This window comes from Manis pentadactyla, chromosome 8 (genome assembly GCF_030020395.1).
Source record: "Manis pentadactyla isolate mManPen7 chromosome 8, mManPen7.hap1, whole genome shotgun sequence".
Lineage (NCBI taxonomy): Eukaryota > Metazoa > Chordata > Mammalia > Pholidota > Manidae > Manis > Manis pentadactyla.
Genome location: NC_080026.1, coordinates 90,713,927 through 90,732,258, shown reverse-complemented (window position 1 = coordinate 90,732,258; position 18,332 = coordinate 90,713,927). Strand labels below are relative to the sequence as shown.

The following is an 18,332-nucleotide window of genomic DNA, read 5'->3' as shown; positions in this document are numbered from 1 at the left end:
TGCTCTAGTTCATTGAAAAATGCTACTGGTATTTTGACAGTGATTGCATTGAGTCTCTAAATTGCTTTGGGCAAGATGTCCATGTTGACAATATTAGTTCTTCCTATCCATGAGGATGGGATAGATTTCCATTTATTTGTGTCTTTAATTTCTCTCCTGAGTATCTTACAGTTTTCAGAGTACAGGCCTTTTACCTCCTTGGTTAGGTTTATGTAGGTGTTTTTTTCTTTCTGATGCAATTGTAAATGGAATTGTTTTTCTATGATAAGTTAGTGAAATACATTGCAGAGAAATGCTCTAGATCTCTTAAAGACACTAAAGTGAAGACAGAATTAAACCTATCTCCCCTACTTCCCCAGGCAAAAAAAAAAAAAAAAAGAAGAGAGAGAGAGAGCTAAAGTGGTTTAAAAAATATATAAGCTCATCCTCTTCTTCCTGGCCAATAAAATCAAACATAAGATGCCTCAATGCTCAGCCCCAAGGCCTCTCTTTTTACTTCAGTTGTCTCTACATCTGCATTGTTCAAACAGTAGCCATCAGCCACAAGTGGATAGCTGCTGAGTACCTGAAATATGCTGAGTCCAAACTGAGATGTGGGCTGTCTATGTGAAATACACACCCAAATTCCAAGTCTTAGTGCAAAAATATTTTCAATATCTCAGTTTTTTAATATTTATAAAATTAATTTCACCTCTTTTCCTTTTCTAATGTGGCCACTAGAAAATTTAAAGTTATATATGTGGCTGGTATTCAATTTCTACTGGACAGCACTGCTTATAGACAGGTGAGTCTATCCACATCCATGACAGCAATTGCCATCCAAGTAAGGATGACTCACAAATCAATAGCTACAGCCCAGATCTCTTCCTAAGTTTTAGATCCATAACTACAGCTCCTTACATGACAACCCTAAGAAGACTCAAAGGCACCTCACCCTCAATATGTCTGCAGTGGAACTCCTACTCTTCTTCAACAGTCTCCTGTTCAAGTTATTTTAATGAAGGACACTCCATCGATCTGGACAGCCAGCAACCTAGGAATGATCCTTGAAATGTTCCTCTTCTCTCCCTTTTCCCCCTACATGTCCAATCTAACACCAAGTCCTTCAGGTTTTGCTTCCTAAATACCTCTTGGATCCATTCTTTTTTCTTCCATCTCTTCTGCCATTATTCTAGAGCAAGCTACCTTTACATCTTACCTGGACTGTTTCAGTAGTCTTCTAACTAATCTCTCTTGTCCACTCATGCTTTCCCTCAATTCCTTTTCCATCCTACTACCAAGTGATTGTTACAAAACCCTTCAAGGCTTCCATTTCTTGAAGGCCCTACTTTTCTAGCCCCTTTCTAACTCTGTATCACATGCTCCAGCCTCAGAGGCTTTTGTTCTATCCCTTCTATTAGCTTGCTCCCTATGCCACAGAACTCTTAAGCATGATGCTTTAGCTTCTTGAAATGGTGCTCCTTTTCTCCAGTCTAGGTAATTCCTATGCATTACCAGAGCTTCTTTCAAATGTTACTTCTTCCCATTACATCCTATATCATGTGTTTCTCCTTTGTGGAACTTGATCAAAGTTGCATTTTGATACAAAGTCAAAACCAGGTCTGTTTTTGTTCATAGTACAATCATTAGCATAGAGCTGGCACAAATATTTTAATAAATTTGTATGTGATTTTACATTTGAATTGAAGGTTTTTCAGGTAACAAGATAATCCAAGGATGAAGTTAAAATAACAAAAAAACCCAAAAGACAGATTAAAGAAAATCTTAGTAATTTGATAGTATAAGAACTATTTGAGTTTTAAGTAAACAGGTAATAAGTTCTATTGCCCAGTCTAGAAAACATCAACTAAAACGAAAGGTAAGAGTTTAACCACAGTGTATCCTGCTTGACACAATTACTTCAAATGCAGGCCATAACTCTCTAAATCTTGTTTACTTACTTATTTCCTGGGTACTTGTTAATTTATATGCTTTTTAGGCTGCTTTCTGAAAAGAAGGAAGCTGATGGCTCTTCCTGGCTCTAATCACCCCTAGATGTAAAACCCCCTATTTCTTCTTTCTACTTGTTTTCTTTCTGAAATGTTTCATCTTTACTTTCTACCTCTAAAATGCTCTCATCTTTACAAGATCTGTGCTTCTGGGGCCTTGGGTTTCTTTGGTTTTAGGTTTTACTTTGTTTAGTAGTTTCACATGGTTCTGTATTATTTACAAGTAAAAATTAGTATACTTCAAAGCAAAAAAAAGGAAAGCATAATGACTCCTCCAGGAAAGTCTTCTATGTATTTATACTTAGTATATTGCATCAAAATGATTAATTTTCCTCCTCTCAGTGGTTAGGAACTAGGATTCAGTATGGATTAATAATGATATTGATGATGATAATTAACACTTACTGAGGACTTGGTATACCTAGGGACTTTTCAGAGCCCTTTAGATATAAATATAACTCCCCTAACAACACTATTAAGTAAGTATTATTATTATCCCCAGGTTAGCTGTAAGGAAACTGAAGCAAACAGATTAAATAAATTACCATGAACACACAGCTACAAACTGACAAGGCTGTTTCCGATATATTTATATATATATTTCCTTTTTTTCCTAACAGTGTTCAATTTTTTTTTTGGTATTATGAATGTAAAATTACATGAGCAATATTATGGTTACTAGACTCCCCCAATTATCAAGTCCCCACCACATACCCCATTACAGTAAGATGCTATAGATTCAATACTTGTCTTCTCTGTGTTATACTGCCTTCCCTGTATATCCCACCCCACAACATTATGTGTGCTAATCATAATGCCCCTTTATCCCCCTTCTCCCTCCCACCCATCTCCCCAGTCCCTTTCCCTTTGGTAACTGTTAGTCCATTCTTGAGTTCTGTGAATCTGCTGCTGTTTTGTTCCTTCAGTTTTTTCTTTGTTCTTATACGCCACAGATAAGTGAAATCATTTGGTACTTGTCTTTCTCCACCTGGCTTATTTCACTGAGCATAATACCCTCTACCTCCATCCATGTTGTTGCAAATGGTAGGATTTGTTTTCTTCTTATGGTTGAATTATTCCACTGTGTATATGTACCACATCTTCTTTATCCATTCATCTACTAGTGGACATTCAGGTTGCTTCCATTTCTTGGCTATTGTAAGTAGTGCTGCGATAAACATAGGGGTGCATATGTCTTTTTCAAACTGCGTTCTTAGGGTAAATTCCTAGGAGTGGAATTCCTAGGTCAAATGGTATTTCTATTTTTAGATTTTGAGGAACCTCCATACTGCTTTCCACAATGGTTGAACTAGTTTACATTCCCACCAGCAATGTAAGAGGGTTCCCCTTTCTCCACATCCTTGTCAACATTTGTTGTTGTTTGTCTTTTGGATTGTGGCCATCCTAACTGTTGTGAGGTGATCTCTCATTGTGGTTTTAATTTGCATTTCTCTGATGACTAGCAATGTGGACCATCTTTTCATGTGCCTATTGGCCATCTGAATTTCCTCTTTGGAGAAGTGTCTGTTCAGCTCCTCTGCCCATTTTTTAATTGGCTTATTTGCTTTTTGTCTGCTGAGGTGCATGAGTTCTTTATATAATTTGGATGTTTAACCCCTTATTGGATATGTCATTTATGAATATATTCTCCTACACTGTAGGATGTCTTTTTGTTCTACTGATGGTGTCCTTTGCTGTACAGAAGCTTTTTAGTTTGATATAGTCCCACTTGTTCATTTTTGCTTTTGTTTCCCTTGCTCGGGGAGATATGTTCATGAAGAAGTTGCTCATGTTTATGTCCAAGAGATTTTTGCCTATGTTTTTTTCTAAGAATTTCATGGTTTCATGACTTATATTCAGGTCTTTGATCCATTTTGAGTTTACTTTTGTTTATGGGGTTAGACAATGATCCAGTTTCATTCTCCTACATGTAGCTGTCCAGTTTTGCCAACACCCGCTGTTGAAGAGGCTGTCATTTCCCCATTGTATATCCATGGCTCCTTTATCATATATTAATTGACTGTATATGCTTGAGTTTATATCTGGGCTCTCTAGTCTGTTCCACTGGTCTATGGGTCTGTTCTGTGCCAGTACCAAATTGTCTTGATTACTGTGGCTTTGTAGTAGAGCTTGAAGTTAGGGAACTTTATTCCCCCTGCTTTATTCTTCCTTCTCAGGATTGCTTTGGCTATTCGGGGTCTTTCCTGGTTCCTATGAATTTTAGAACTATTTGCTCTAGTTCACTGAAGAATGCTGTTGGTATTTTGATAGGGATTGCATTGACTCTGTAGATTGCTTTTGGCAGGATGGCCATTTTGACAATATTAATTCTTCCTAGCCATGAGCATGGGATGTGTGTCCATTTATTGGTTTCTTCTTTCATTTTTCTCATGAGTGCCTTGTAGTTTTCAGAGTATAAGTCTATCACTTCCTTGGTTAGGTTTATTCCTAGGTATTTTATTCTTTTTGATGAAATTGTGAATGGAATTGTTTTCCTGATTTCTCTTTCTGCTAGGTCATTGTTATTGTATAGGAATGCAACAGATTTCTGTGTATTAATTTTGTATCCCACAACTTTACTGAATTCTGATATGAGATCTAGTAGATTTGGAGTGGAGTCTTTAGGGTTTTTTATGTACAATATCATGTCATCAGCAAACAGGGACAGGTTGACTTCTTCCTTGCTAATCTGGATGCCTTTGTTTCTTTGTGTTGTCTGATTTACATGGCTAGGACCTTCAGTACTATGTTGAATAAAAGTGGGGAGAGTGGGCATCCTTGTCTTGTTCCCAATCTTAAAGGAAAAGCTTTCAGCTTCTCGCTGTTAAGTATAATGTTGGCTGTGGGTTTGTCATATATGGCCTTTATTATGTTGAAGTACTTGCCCTCTATACCCATTTTGTTCAGAGTTCTTATCATGAATGGATGTTGAATTTTGTTGAATGCTTTTTCAGCACCTATGGAGATGATCATATGGTTTTTGTCGTTTTTGTTGATGTAGTGGATGATGTTGATGGATTTTCAAATGTTGTACCATCGTTGCATCCCTGGGATGAATCCCACTTGATCAAGATGGATGATCTTCTTGATGTATTTTTGAATTCAGATTGCTAATATTTTGTTGAGTATTTTTGCATCTATATTCATCAGGGATATTGGTCTGTAATTTTCTTTTTTTGTGATGTCTTTTGCCTGGTTTTGGTATTAGAGTGATGGTGGTCTCATAGAATGAGTTTGGGAGTATTCCCTCCTTTTCTTCTTTTTGGAAAACTTTAAGAAGGATGGGAATTAGGTCTTCACTGAATGTTTGATAAAATTCAGCAGTGAAATCGTCTGGTCCAGGAGTTTTGTTCTTAGGTAGTGTTTTGATTATCAATTCAATTTCTTTGCTGATAATTGGTCTATTCAGATTTTCTGTTTCTTCCTGGGTCAGCTTTAGAAGGTTGTATTTTTCTAGAAAGTTGTCCATTTCTTCTAGGTTATCCAGTTTGTTACCATATAATTTTTCAGAGTATTCTCTCATAATTCTTTGTATTTCTGTGGTGTCCATAGTGATTTTTCCTTTCTCATTTCTGATTCTGTTTATGTGTGCAGACGTTTTTTTTCTCTTGATAAGTCTGGCTAGGGGTTTATCTATTTTGTTTATTTTCTCGAAGAACAAGCTCCTGCTTTCATTGATTCTATTGTTTTATTCTTCTCAATTTTATTTATTTCTGCTTTAATCTTTATTATGTACCTCCTTCTACTGAATTTTGGCCTCATTTGTTCTTCCTTTTCTAGTTTCATTAATTGTGAGTTTAGACTGTTCATTTGGGATTGTTCTTCTTTCCTGAGGTAGGCCTGTATTGCAATATAGTTCCTTCTTAGCATGGCCATCGCTGTGTCCCACAGATTTTGTGGTGTTGAATTATTGTCATCATTTGTCTCCGTTGATCCATTGATTATTTAGGAGCAGCATGTTATTAAACCTCCATGTGCTCGTGGGCTTTTTCATTTTCTTTGGGTAATTTATTTCTTGTTTCATACCTTTGTGATCTGAGAAGCTGGTTGGTACAATTTCAATCTTTTTGAATTCACTGAGGTTCTTTTTGTGGCCTAGTATATGATCTATTCTTGAAAATGTTCCATGTGCACTTGAGAAGAATGTGTATCCTGTTGGTTTTGCATGGAGTGTTCTATAGATGATCATTAGGTCCATCTGTTCTAATACATTGTTCAGTGCCTCTGTCTCTTTATTTTCTGTCTGGTTGTACTTTGGAGTGAGTGGTGTGTTGAAGTCTCCTAAAATGAATGCATTGCATTCTATTTCCCCCTTTAATTCTGTTAGTATTTGTTTCACATATGTAGGTCATCCTGTGTTGGGTTCCTAGATATTTATAATAGTTATATCCTCTTGTTGGACTGACACCTTTATCATTATGTAATGTCCTTCTTTGTCTCTTGTGACTTTGTTTGTTTTGAAGTCTATTTTGTCTGATACAAGTACTGCAACTCCTGCTTTTTTCTCCGTTAGTTGCATGAAATATCTTTTTTCATCCCTTCACTTTCAGTCTGTGTATGTCTTTGGGTTTGAAGTGAGCTTCTTATAGGCAGCATATAGATGGGTCTTGTTTTTTTATTCTTTCAGTGACTCTATGTCTTTTGATTGGTGCACTCAGACCATTTATATGTAGGGTGATGATTGATAGGTATGTACTTATTGCCATTGTAGGCTTTAGATTCGTGGTTCCCAAAGGTTCAAGGACAATTCCCTTACTATCTAAGAGTCTAATTTAACTCACTTTGTATGCTACTACAAATACAACCTAAAGATTCTTTTTTTTTTTCTCCTCCATTTTTTTTATGTTATGAATCATTCTGTACTCTTTGTCTATTCCTTGGATGACATCTATTTAGCCTTAGGAATACTTCCATCTATAGGAGTCCCTCCAAAATGCACTGTAGAGGTGGTGTGTGGGAGGTAAATTCTCTCAGCTTTTACTTATCTGAAAATTGTTTAATCCCTCCTTCAAATTTAAATGATAACCTTGCTGGCTAGAGCATTCTTGGTTCGATGCCCTTCTGCTTCATTGCATTAAATATATCATGCCGCTCCCTTCTGGCCTGTAAGGTTTCTGTTGAGAAATCTGGTGATAGCCTGATGGGTTTTCCTTTGTATGTGATGTTTTTTCTCTCTCTAGCTGCTTTTAAAAGTCTGCCTTTATCCTTTATCTTTGACATTTTAATTATTGTATGTCTTGATGTTGTCTTCCTTGGGTCCCTTGTGTTGGGAGATATGTGCATCTCCATGGCTTGAGAGACTATCTCCTTCCCCAGACTGGGGAAGTTTTCAGCAATTACCTCCTCAATGACACTTTCTATTCCTTTTTCTCTCTCTTCTTCTGGGACCCCTATTATGTGACTATTGTTCCGTTTGGATTGGTCACACAATTCTCTCAATATTCTTTCATTCTTAGAGATTCTTTTTTCTCTCTGTGCCTCAGCTTCTTTGTATTCCTCTTCTCTAATTTCTATTCCATTTACCATCTCTTCTACTATATCTAATCTGCTTTTAAATCCCTCCATTGTATGTTTCATTTCTGATATGGAATTTCTTAATGATTGAATCTCCGTCTTAAATTCATTCCTGAGTTCTTGAATATTTCTCTGTACCTCCATAAGCATGTTTATGATTTTTATTTTGAACTCTTTCATGAAGATTGGTGAGTTCAGTTTCATTTGGCCCTTTTTCTGGGGTTTGTGAGATTTCGTTCTGTACCATGTTCTTTTGATGTCTTCTATTTCTGTGTGGTGCCCTCTAGTGCCCAGAAGCTCCAGTTTCTGGAGCTGCTCAGCCCCTAGAGTGAAGCTGGGGGTTGTAGGGGAGTGGAGCTAGTGCCTCGGGGGAGGAAAGACCTGTTTTCTGATTCCCGTCTGCGGTGCCTGTCTCCAGTGTCAGGGCCAGTGGGCCAAGCACATAGGTGTAAGCCTCTGTGCTTTGTGTCTCTAGCTGTTGTAGGCAGGGCCTTTCTCTGGCTGGCCTGATGGCAGCGCAGTGACAGCCGGTTTGTGAACCGGTGCTGTCAGGTCAGGAGGAAGGCTCGGCAGGCTGCGTATCACAGTGGGGGGCTTGGAGCTGAGCAGCCAGCCAGGGGGATGGAGCGCCTGAAGCTCCTCAAAGTTCCCAATCTGCTGGGCAAAGCACACCCAGACAACTGTGTCCATCTATCCCTTCTCCCATGCAGCAAGCTCTGTGCAAACCCGCCCCTTCAGCAGCCCTCTCGCTGCTAGGAAGCCTCTCGGATTGCCTGCCTTTCCCTTGTCCCAGAGCGGCTGGATGTGGATCCCGTCCTCCACAAATGGCCAGAATCTGTCTCTCTAGCACTCTGCCTGTCTCAGCTCCCTATCTTCCAGAGCACCACACAATACAGGTTTCTACTTCTAAGGCAGATCTCCAGGGCTAGGTGTTCAGCAGTCCCAGGCTTCCACCCGCTTCCTGTTCCATTTCTCTTCCTCCTGCTGGTGAGCTGGGGTGGGGAAAGGGCCTGGGTCCCACTGGATCATGGCTTTGGTACATTACCCTGTTTTGTGAGGTCTGCTCTGTTCATGAGGTCTGTATGCAGTCTGGTGCAGCCTTCTTTTCTTGTTGTTTTAGGGTTTGTTGTATTAACTATATTTTCACACTATCTGTGGTTTTGGGAGGAGTTCTCTGTCTCACCTCTCACGCTGCCATCTTGAATCTCCCAAGATCTCTGATACATATTTTTATAAAAATTAACATGTAAGTATATCCATATATTGTATAAAGTATGTAAAGATAAATAAGGATTGTTTCCTGCCCTCAGGTTGCTTATAGTCTAAAATGAGGAATAAGATTACGAATAGGGATAATGCAAAGCAAAATTTAAGTGACTTAGGAAGAGGCCATAAAGGTCCTCTGGAGTTTAAAGGAGGGAGATGATATCTGTAGGGGATGAAGAATTATGCATTCAACATTTACTGAGAACTCACAGAAACTGGAGATAATGACATGCATACGATGCAAACCCCATCTCTCAAGAAACTGACATTCTATCCAAAGGAAAGAATTCAAGGCAGAAGGGGTATTTGAGATAGGCCTTGAATGATGAGTAAGATTTTAAAAGGTAGAGATGGAGAGACCAAGAAATTGATATGAGAACATTCTGCATGCCTTGCATAATAAACATGCAGGGAGTCCAATGAGCATAATCCCCATTTTAAGCTTTTGCTTACATCCTACTCATTTAAGAAAGAAAAGGCAATTTTTAACCACATTACCTGCATGGAAAGTTCAGCATTCTGCAGGAGAGTCAAACAGTATTTGATCCAGCATCTTGCAATTTCCCCTTTTCTTTGATGATAAAGCTCTGGCACATCTCCTTCTGTTTCAGTAGCTAAAATTACATAATGTGATTTGTTTAAATTAATGGTCACAATTAAAATTTTCATTGCATACTATATTCTTTTTTATATCATTTTTTCCTGACTATAAAAGTAACATCCTTACTGAACCAGTGGGGGAAGAAAAAAAACCAAAATTTCCTACCACCCAGAGGCACTCCACTGCTACTATTTTTGCTTATATCTTTGTTTTTTTCTTATGTATTATCTGTAGGTAAAAACTAAGGTCACAATGTATATTCAATTTTGAATGTACTTTTTCTTTACATATTATACCACTAACACTTCACCTATATCATTATCAACTCTTTACCATCATTTTGAAGTTTAGCATTATATATAATTGAATGTTCTACATTTTGTCTAATGATTCTTCTAATTCTGGGCATTTATTCCTTCTAATTATTCTATTACAAACAATTCTAAACAGGAAGATCTCTGTGCATAAATCTATCTGGATTTTGGATTATTTCCTTAGGACAGATTCTTAGAAGTGGAATTTACTGGGTCAGAGTTTACCATTTTAAATGTTCTTGATACATGCTGCCAAAGTATTTTCAACTAATACTCTAACCAACAATATAGAGGCTGTTCAATGAAAGCATTGTAAAAACACTAGACATTGTTTTTACTCTTCAAAATAGCTTTAAACCCAGCAATCTCACTGGTGATTTAGTTATTAATTTTTAATTTGGACAAGTGCCTTTTAGACTTCAACTATACTACAATCAATTCAACATAATAAACTAAGGGAAAAACTGACTGTTTGATAATGTACATTCTTCTAATAGCCTCTGTATTTACAGCCTGTGTATTCTTCTGATCCACAACAATAAAACTGTGACCCTATTACAAAACCTTTAAATAACTCAAACACACTTTTTGTTGAGGTGTAACTGATGTATAACATTAGCTTAAAATATACAACGATTCAATACTTATTGTGATCATTTTACACTGTATAAAAGTCTAGTTAACACATCACCATATAGTTACAATATTTTCTTCTTGTGATAATTTAAGATGTCAGCTAATTTCAAATATAAAATACAGTATTATTAACTATCGTCACCATGCTGTAATTCTATCCCCATGACTTACTTAATATTTTATAACCGGTGTTTGTGCCTTTTTGCTCCCTGCACCCATTGCACCCACCACCTGCCTCTGGCAACTATTGACCTGTTCTCTGTGTCAGTGAGTTTCGTTTCTTTGGGATTTGTTGCTGTTTTTTAGATTTCACATAAAAGTAAGATTGTTGTCTTTCTCTGACTTACCTCACTGAGCATAATGCCTTCAAGATTCATCTACATTGTTGTAAATGACATTTTTCCTTTTTTTTTTACATTACCATTATTCATGTAAAGTATTTTTCACTTTTCAAGAAACAATCTTCACTTCTATTAAAAATGCATGCCTTTGATATTTCAAGCATCTTATTAGAAACCAATTTCCATTACCATGATGTTCACAGACTTATTCCCAACTACTACGGATTTGACTTTTACTCTTATTTCTAAGCCTTCCCAAAGTTGCAGAGTCCCCCACCCACCTCCAGAGAGCAGCTTTTCTCATCTTGAGCTAGTGGTGGTGGAAGGGTTGGGTGGGAAGGGATCAGGTTGCTCAGCTCAAACTGTGGAGTTACAGGCTGAGAACCATCCTGCCTGGGTTTCAATGTCAGCTCTGCTCCTCCCTGTTCACCAGTAGGCAAATTACTGAACCTCTCTGTGTTTCAGTTTCTCCATCTGTAAAGTGTAGATGGTAACACATGACTGTCTGATAACATTGCTCTGAGAATTTAATGATGTCCTCAAAGAACTTAGGACAAGATCTGATACATGTGGGTGTTCAACACCACTAATAATCAAATTGGATTAACAAAAAGATTGTTGATTAAAGTTTTTAGAATATCTACTTTAAGATAGAAATTCTATAATTTACAGCTATACATGGATCCTTATGAGGTGGTCGAAAGCAGTTTCCTGTGTTTAAACATTTGCTTTTATTACCTTGCCTATGCTGCAGTCTTTGTTAATGAATAGTGCTGAACATTGTAAAGGTTAGCACAGCTGCTAACCAATATGTCAAAAACTCCAGTTTAATGGAATCCAAATGGAAATGGATTTCCCATGAAAGAGGACAGTATCTCCTGAGTAGAAAGTATCTCCTAAAATAATGTTCTGAATCATGGAGGTGGCTTAACAGAAGGGCCAATTATTTCATTTTACAATGTAAGTCCCACATCCAGTTTTATTGAAATGTTAATGTTACATCTATGGAAGAAATTCCCCTTTGCAAGGAAAATTCATTTAAAAAATTTTCACTCTTTAAATTATTTTGGTTTTCACCAGTATTTTTAAAAAATCCTTTGTAAACATTAAGTAACATTTTCAGTCATCATGTTAGAGTTACTGCAGTATTGCTATTAATCCATGTACTACCCCCTGTAGTCTTCCTTTTCCATCAACACCTGTGTGCGACCAATGACACGGAAGCCAAATCCAACAGTTGGGTTGCTGCCCAGCAATAGGGGGAGAGAATCAAGTCACAGGCCTCCCAGGCAACCTGGAAACATGGAGCTGAGGTAAATCACTGGTAGGTTGGATCTTCATCTTCAGACAAATGTTTGTTTCAGTAGAAAAAGTGGATTCCAGCCCAACCAGTAAAGCTTTCTAACTGGATTATCTTACAAGGAAACAGAGGACAGTTGATTCTCATTATTCATGGTCATTAGGTTCTATCAAGTTGCAGGAACATTGAATTAGTGTATAAAGAGACATGGCTCCTAGGGAAATACAGGGTTAGGTTCCTATGAACTTCTGGTCACAACACTTTAGTCAACTGATCAATATTGACACCTTATTTTATGTGTCCTCCTACCTAAAGACACCTTAGTTAATATGCATTATTGGGTTGGACTCATTAACATTAAACTCATGGCCAACAGCACATTAACCTGTGCCTGAATGAAGCTTACCCAACACTGTGTTTTTTCCATAAGGCACATCCCAAGCTACATGTGCTTAAGAATCCTAGACAGCACTTCAGCACTACACATGGGGACCATTTTAAAAAACAAAATCACCATCAAAAAGCATGAAAATGTGGAAAGTGTGGCACTAAATAGACCACAAAAAGGACACTTCAATATGAGAGTGGAAACAAAGTGGAGTGGCATCACCTTGTTTAACCTCATCTGGGTGTGTGTACCTCTAACTTACTGTTCTGCACGCCTGCAAATGACCACAGAAGCACCTCTAGTACTACTGTGGGGTTACAGGCATAGCCTGTCTTATTGTACTTTGCAGATATTTCATTTTTTACAACTGAAAGTTTGTGGCAACTCTGTGCAAGTCCAACAGCATTTTCTCACTTTGTGTCTCTTGTCACATTTGATAAGCTAATAGTTCAAACTTTTTCATTATTACACTTGTTATGGTGAACAATGATCCATGATCTTTGTTACTATTGTAATTGTTTTGGGGCACCATATAAGACAGCAAACTTAACTGATAAATGTTGTTGTATTCTCACTGCTGCACTGATCAGCCACTTTCCCATCTCTCTCCTTGGGCCTCTCTATTCCCTGAGACACAACAACATTGAAATTAGGCCAAATAACAACACTACAATGGCTTCTAAATGTTCACATGAAAGGAAGAGTTGTGCGTCTCTCACTTTAAATCAAAAGCTACACATGATTCAGCTTAATGAGGAAGGCAGGTCCAAAGCTGAGACAGGCCAAAAGCTAGGCCTCTAGTGCCAGTTAGCCATGCTGTGAATGCAAAGGAAAACTTCTTAGAGGAAATTAAAAGTGCTACTCCAGTGAACACACAAATGATAAAATGAAATGGCCTTATTCCTTCCTAATTACAACCCTTAAATAGAATTCGTGCCTCATATCAAATTTACCGAGTATCATAATTCTTCCAAGTGGTAAAGATACCTCAAGACAAATGCTGGGCATAGAAGCTACAGGGCATAAATGTGCAAAGAAGTAAAAAGCTAACCATTTCAAACAATAAGGCTTCTCTCTCACTTACCAACTTTATACATTTCCCTGTATGGCCCCGGAAGATGACTGGTTAGCCAGAGACGGGTAAAATTCCTCAAGGGAGGAACAACCTAAGACAGGCACAGTCGCAGGGGGGTCATCAGGTGAGAAATTGGGGATCAACAGAGGTGAGGCTTAGAACCTCACCCCCCCGTTCTGAGAGAAATCTTCTGTATACGTGGATGTTTTATGGCCCTTGTCTAGCTTGGATTAACACATAGTCTACAGGCACACACCTGATCATCTACATTTGCTCTCTTACAACACTAAACTATGTTTTCTACCTTTATCTTGTATCTACCTACCACTTCAGCATTTTATTAAAAATAATAATAATAAAGAGAGAAATGTGGTATCCACATATAAATCAAGTATAAAAACCAAATGAGTATTCATATTTGAACTGACTGTTTAGAGTTCATAATGCATGAGCAAAACCGAAAGTTTCTGTGATGACTGCCCTTGTACTGTTCACTATGTAACTTATTCATTATGTAAGAATTTGTTCTCCATGTAAGAACTTGTTTGTTATGCCTCAGAAGATTGGAGACTGACGAAAATTAGGCTTGGGGTGGATTAATGATTGTGCATTGAGCATTGACTCCCCTATACAGGATTTTATTGTCGTTAACAACCATTTGATCAGTAAATATGAGAGATGCCCTCACAAAAAAAAAAAAAAAAAAAAGGACAGACTTCCAATGGTAAAATAAATAAGTAACCGGGATGTAATGTATAGCATAAGGAATATAGTCAATATATTGTAACAGCTTGGTAGGGTGATAGCTGGAACCTAGAATTATGTATATAAATGTTTTATCACTGTGTTGTACACTTGAAACTAATGTAATGTAATACTGTGCGTCAACTACCCTTCAATAAAAAATAATTATCTAAAAAAAAAAAAAATGAAATGGCCTTATTGCTGATATGGAGAAAGTTTGAGTGGTCTGGATAGAAGATCAAATCAGCCACAATATCCCCTGAAATCAGAGCCTAATCCAGAGCAAGGCCCTAACTCTCTATAATTCTATGAAGGCTGAGAGAGGTGAGGAAGCTGCAGAAAAAGTTTGCAGCTAGCAGAGGTTGGTGCATGAGGTTTAAGAAAAGAAGCCATCTCCAGAACATCGAAGTGCAAGGTGAAGCAGCCAGTGCTGGTGTAGAAGCTGAGGCAAGTTATCCAGAAGATCTAGCTAAGATCACTAGTGAAGGTGGCTGCACTAAACAACAGATTTTCAATGTAGATGAAACAGCCTTCTATTGGAAGAAGATGCCATCTAGGACTTTCACAGCTTAAGAGGAGAAGTCAGTGTCTGGCTTCAAAGAACAAGCTGATGCTTTTGTCAGGGGCTAATGTAGCTGGTGACTTTAAACTGAAACCAATGCTTATTCACCCTTTGGAAAATCCTAGGGCCCCTAAGAATTATGCTGAATCTACTTGGTGCTCTATAAGTGAAACAACTAAGACTGGAAGACAGCACAGCTGTTATAACATGGTTTACTGACTATTACAATGTACCTGGTCACCCAAGAGCTCTGATGGAGATGTACAATGACATTAATGTTGTTTTCATGCCTGCTAACACAATATCCACCTTACAGCTCATGGATCAAGGAGTCATTTCAACTTCCAAGTGTTATTATTTAAGAAATATATTTTGTACGGCTATAGCTCCCAAAGATAGGGCTATAGCTTACAGAGATAGTGATTCCTCATGGACCTGGGCAAAGTAAATTGAAAACCTTCTGGAAATGACTCACCATTCTACATGCCATTAATAACAACATTTGTGATTCCTGGAAAGAGGTCAAAATATCAACATCAACAAGAGTTTGGAAGAAGCTTATTCCAATCCTCAAGAATGACTTTGAGGAGTGTAAGACTTCAGTAGGGAAGTAATTGCAGATGAGGCAGAAATATCAAGACAACTAAAATTAGAAGTGGAGCCTGAAGGTATGTCTGAATTGGTTCAATCTCAGGGTAAAACTTGACTGGATAAGGAGCTGCTTTTATGGATGAGCAATGCTTAAGTGGTTCTTGAGGTGGAATCTACTGCTGAAGAAGCTATGAAGATTGCTGAAATGACAGGGTTTAGAATATTATATAAACTTAGTTGATAAAGCAGCTGCAGAGTTTGAGAGGACAGACTTCAATTTTTTAAATTAAAGTATCACTGATAATACAATCATATGAAGGTTTCACACGAGCAACATTATGGTTTCAACATTCACTCTTATTATCAAGTCCCTCCCCCACCCCATTGCACTCACTGTCCATCAGCGTAGTAACATGCTATAGAGACAGACTTCAATTTTCAAAGTTCTATTGTGGAAAAATGCTGTCAAACAGTATCACATGCTATAGAGAAATCAGTCCTGAAAGTAAGAGTCAATTGATGAGACAGACTTCACTGGGGTGGCTGTAATAATTTCTTTTTTTTTTCTTTTTGGAATAATTTCTTAGAACAATCTTCAGTTACCACCGTCATCAGTCAGCAGCCATCAACATCAAGGTAAACTCTTCCTCCCCCAGCAAATCAGGTCACCACCTGCTGAAAGCTCAGATGATGGCTGACATTTTTTAGCAATGAAGTATTTAAGTGTGTACTGTTTTTCAGACATAATGCTATTACACACCAAGCAGACTACACTATACTGTAAACATAGTTTTTTTATATGTACTGGTAAATCAGAAAATTCATTTGACTTGCTTATTGTGGTATTCACTTTATTGCGATAGTCTGGAACCAAACCAGCAGTATCTCCAAGGTGTGCCTGTACAGTACTGCCTATTTGCAAGTTGCTAAGAAAGGGATCTTAAATCCCCATCACAAGAAAAAGCTTCATAACGATGTGTGTTGACGGAAATTAACTGAACTTATTGTGATCATTTTGTAATATATGCAATAGTTTCAGATGTATTTGTTTTGATCTATGTCATAAGTCAATTACATCTCAATTTTTTTAAAAAGATTGGTACTTTCCATTAATACAGAATTGGTAAGATGCCTACACAGAGCACCTGAGCACACTTTAGTAAGATGTCAATCCAGTTACTTTTGCTCTGAACTTTAGCAAATCAAGTACCCAGATCCATACACCATTTCTGAAAAGGAAAGAATAAGAATTTCCTATCAAGTGCAGGTTCCAAAGTATAGTCAATCCTCATTATCTATAGATTCGACATGGTGAATTCTCCTACTTGTTACAATTTACTTGTTACAGGCATATCTCAGAGATATTGCTGGTTCAGTTCCAGACCACTGCAATAAAGCAAGTCCAAGGGATTTTCTGGTTTCCCAGCGCATATCAGTTATGTTTACACTATTCTGTAGTCTACTAAATGTGCAATAGCATTTTGTCTAAAAAACAATGTACATACCTTAATGATTTTATTGCTTAAAAAAATGCTAACCCTCACTTTTCAGCAATTCATAATCACTGATCACAGATCACCATAACAAACGAAATAATGAAAAAGTTTGTGAGAATTACCAAAATGAGACACAGACACAAAGCGGGCAAGGGCTACTGGGGAAAAATGGAGCCAACAGACTTGATCCTCACATGGTTGCCACAAACCTTCAATTATGTGTTAAAGAAAAAAAGGAACCTACAGATTTCCTGAATCTTTGATAGTCCCATATACATCTTGGCTATTGCAAATAGTGTGGCAATAAACACTGGGTACATGTATCTTTTCAAATCAGGGATTTTGTTTTCTTCAAGTAAATTCCTAGGAGTGGAATTACTGGGTCAAATGACATTTCCATTTTTAGTTTTCTGAGGAACCTCCATACTGCTTTCCACAATGGTTGAACTAATTTATATTCTCGCTAAGAGTGTAGGAGGGTTGCCCTTTTTCTACATCCTTGCCAGAATTTGTTTCTTGTCTTTTGGATGTTGGCCATTCTAACCAGTGTGAGGTGACATCTCATTGTGGTTTTAATTTCCATTTCCTGATCATTAGCGATGTGGAGCATCTTTTCATGTGCCTGTCAGCCATTCGTATTTCTTCTTTGGAGAAGTGTCTGTTCAGGTCCTCCACCCAATTTTTAATCAGGTTATTTGTTTTTGGGTGTTGAAGTGTATGAGTTCCTTATATATTTTGGATGTTTAACCCCTTATCAGATGAGTTGTTTACAAATATATTCTCCCATACTGTGGGATGCCTTTTTGTTCTGCTGATGGTATTCTCTGCTGTACAGAAGCTTTTTAGTTTGATGTAGTCCCACTTGTTCATTTTTGGTTTTGTTTCCCTTGTCTAAGGAGATGTGTCCAGGAAAAAATTGCTCATGCTTATATTCAGGAGATTTTTGCCTATGTTTCTTCTAAGTGTTTATAGTTTCATGACTTACATTCAGGTCTCTGATCCATTTTGAGTTACTTATTTTGTATGGAGTCAGACAATAATCGTTTCATTCTCTTACATGTAGCTGTCCAGTTTTCCCAACACCAGTTGTTGAAGAGGCTTTTTCCTACTGTATATTCATGGCTCCTTTATCATATATTAATTGACCATATATGCACGGGTTAATATCTAGGCTCTCTATTATGTTCCACTGATCTTGTGCCCATACCAAATTGTCTTCATTACTGCAGCTTTGGAGTAGAGCTTGAAATCAGGGAGCATAATCCCCCAGCTTTGCTCTTTCTTCTCAGGATTGCTTTGGCTATTTGGAGTCTTTTGTGGTTCCATATGAATTTTAGAACTATTTGCTCTAGTTCATTGAGGAATGCTGCTGGTATTTTGTCAGGGATTGCACTGAATCTGTAAACCGCTTTGGCAGAATAGCCACTTTGACAATAATTCTTCCTAACCATGAGCACGGGATGTATTTCCATTTATGGTGTTTTTAAATTCTCTCATGAGTGTCTTGTAGTTTTCA

The 18,332-nt window shown here is 37.6% G+C and overlaps 1 protein-coding gene and 1 pseudogene across 1 annotated transcript in view; one reads left to right on the top strand and one right to left on the bottom strand.

Moving 5' to 3' along the window:
• Positions 1-18,332, bottom strand: part of KIFBP (kinesin family binding protein) — a 63,500-nt gene that overhangs the window by 5,010 nt on the left and 40,158 nt on the right. Inside the window, exon 6 of the mRNA XM_036923992.2 lies at positions 9,267-9,382. Coding sequence (XP_036779887.1) covers positions 9,267-9,382 — 116 coding nt within the window. The remainder of the gene's footprint in view (positions 1-9,266; positions 9,383-18,332) is intronic.
• On the top strand, positions 14,368-18,244 carry LOC130684588 (tigger transposable element-derived protein 1-like; annotated as a pseudogene).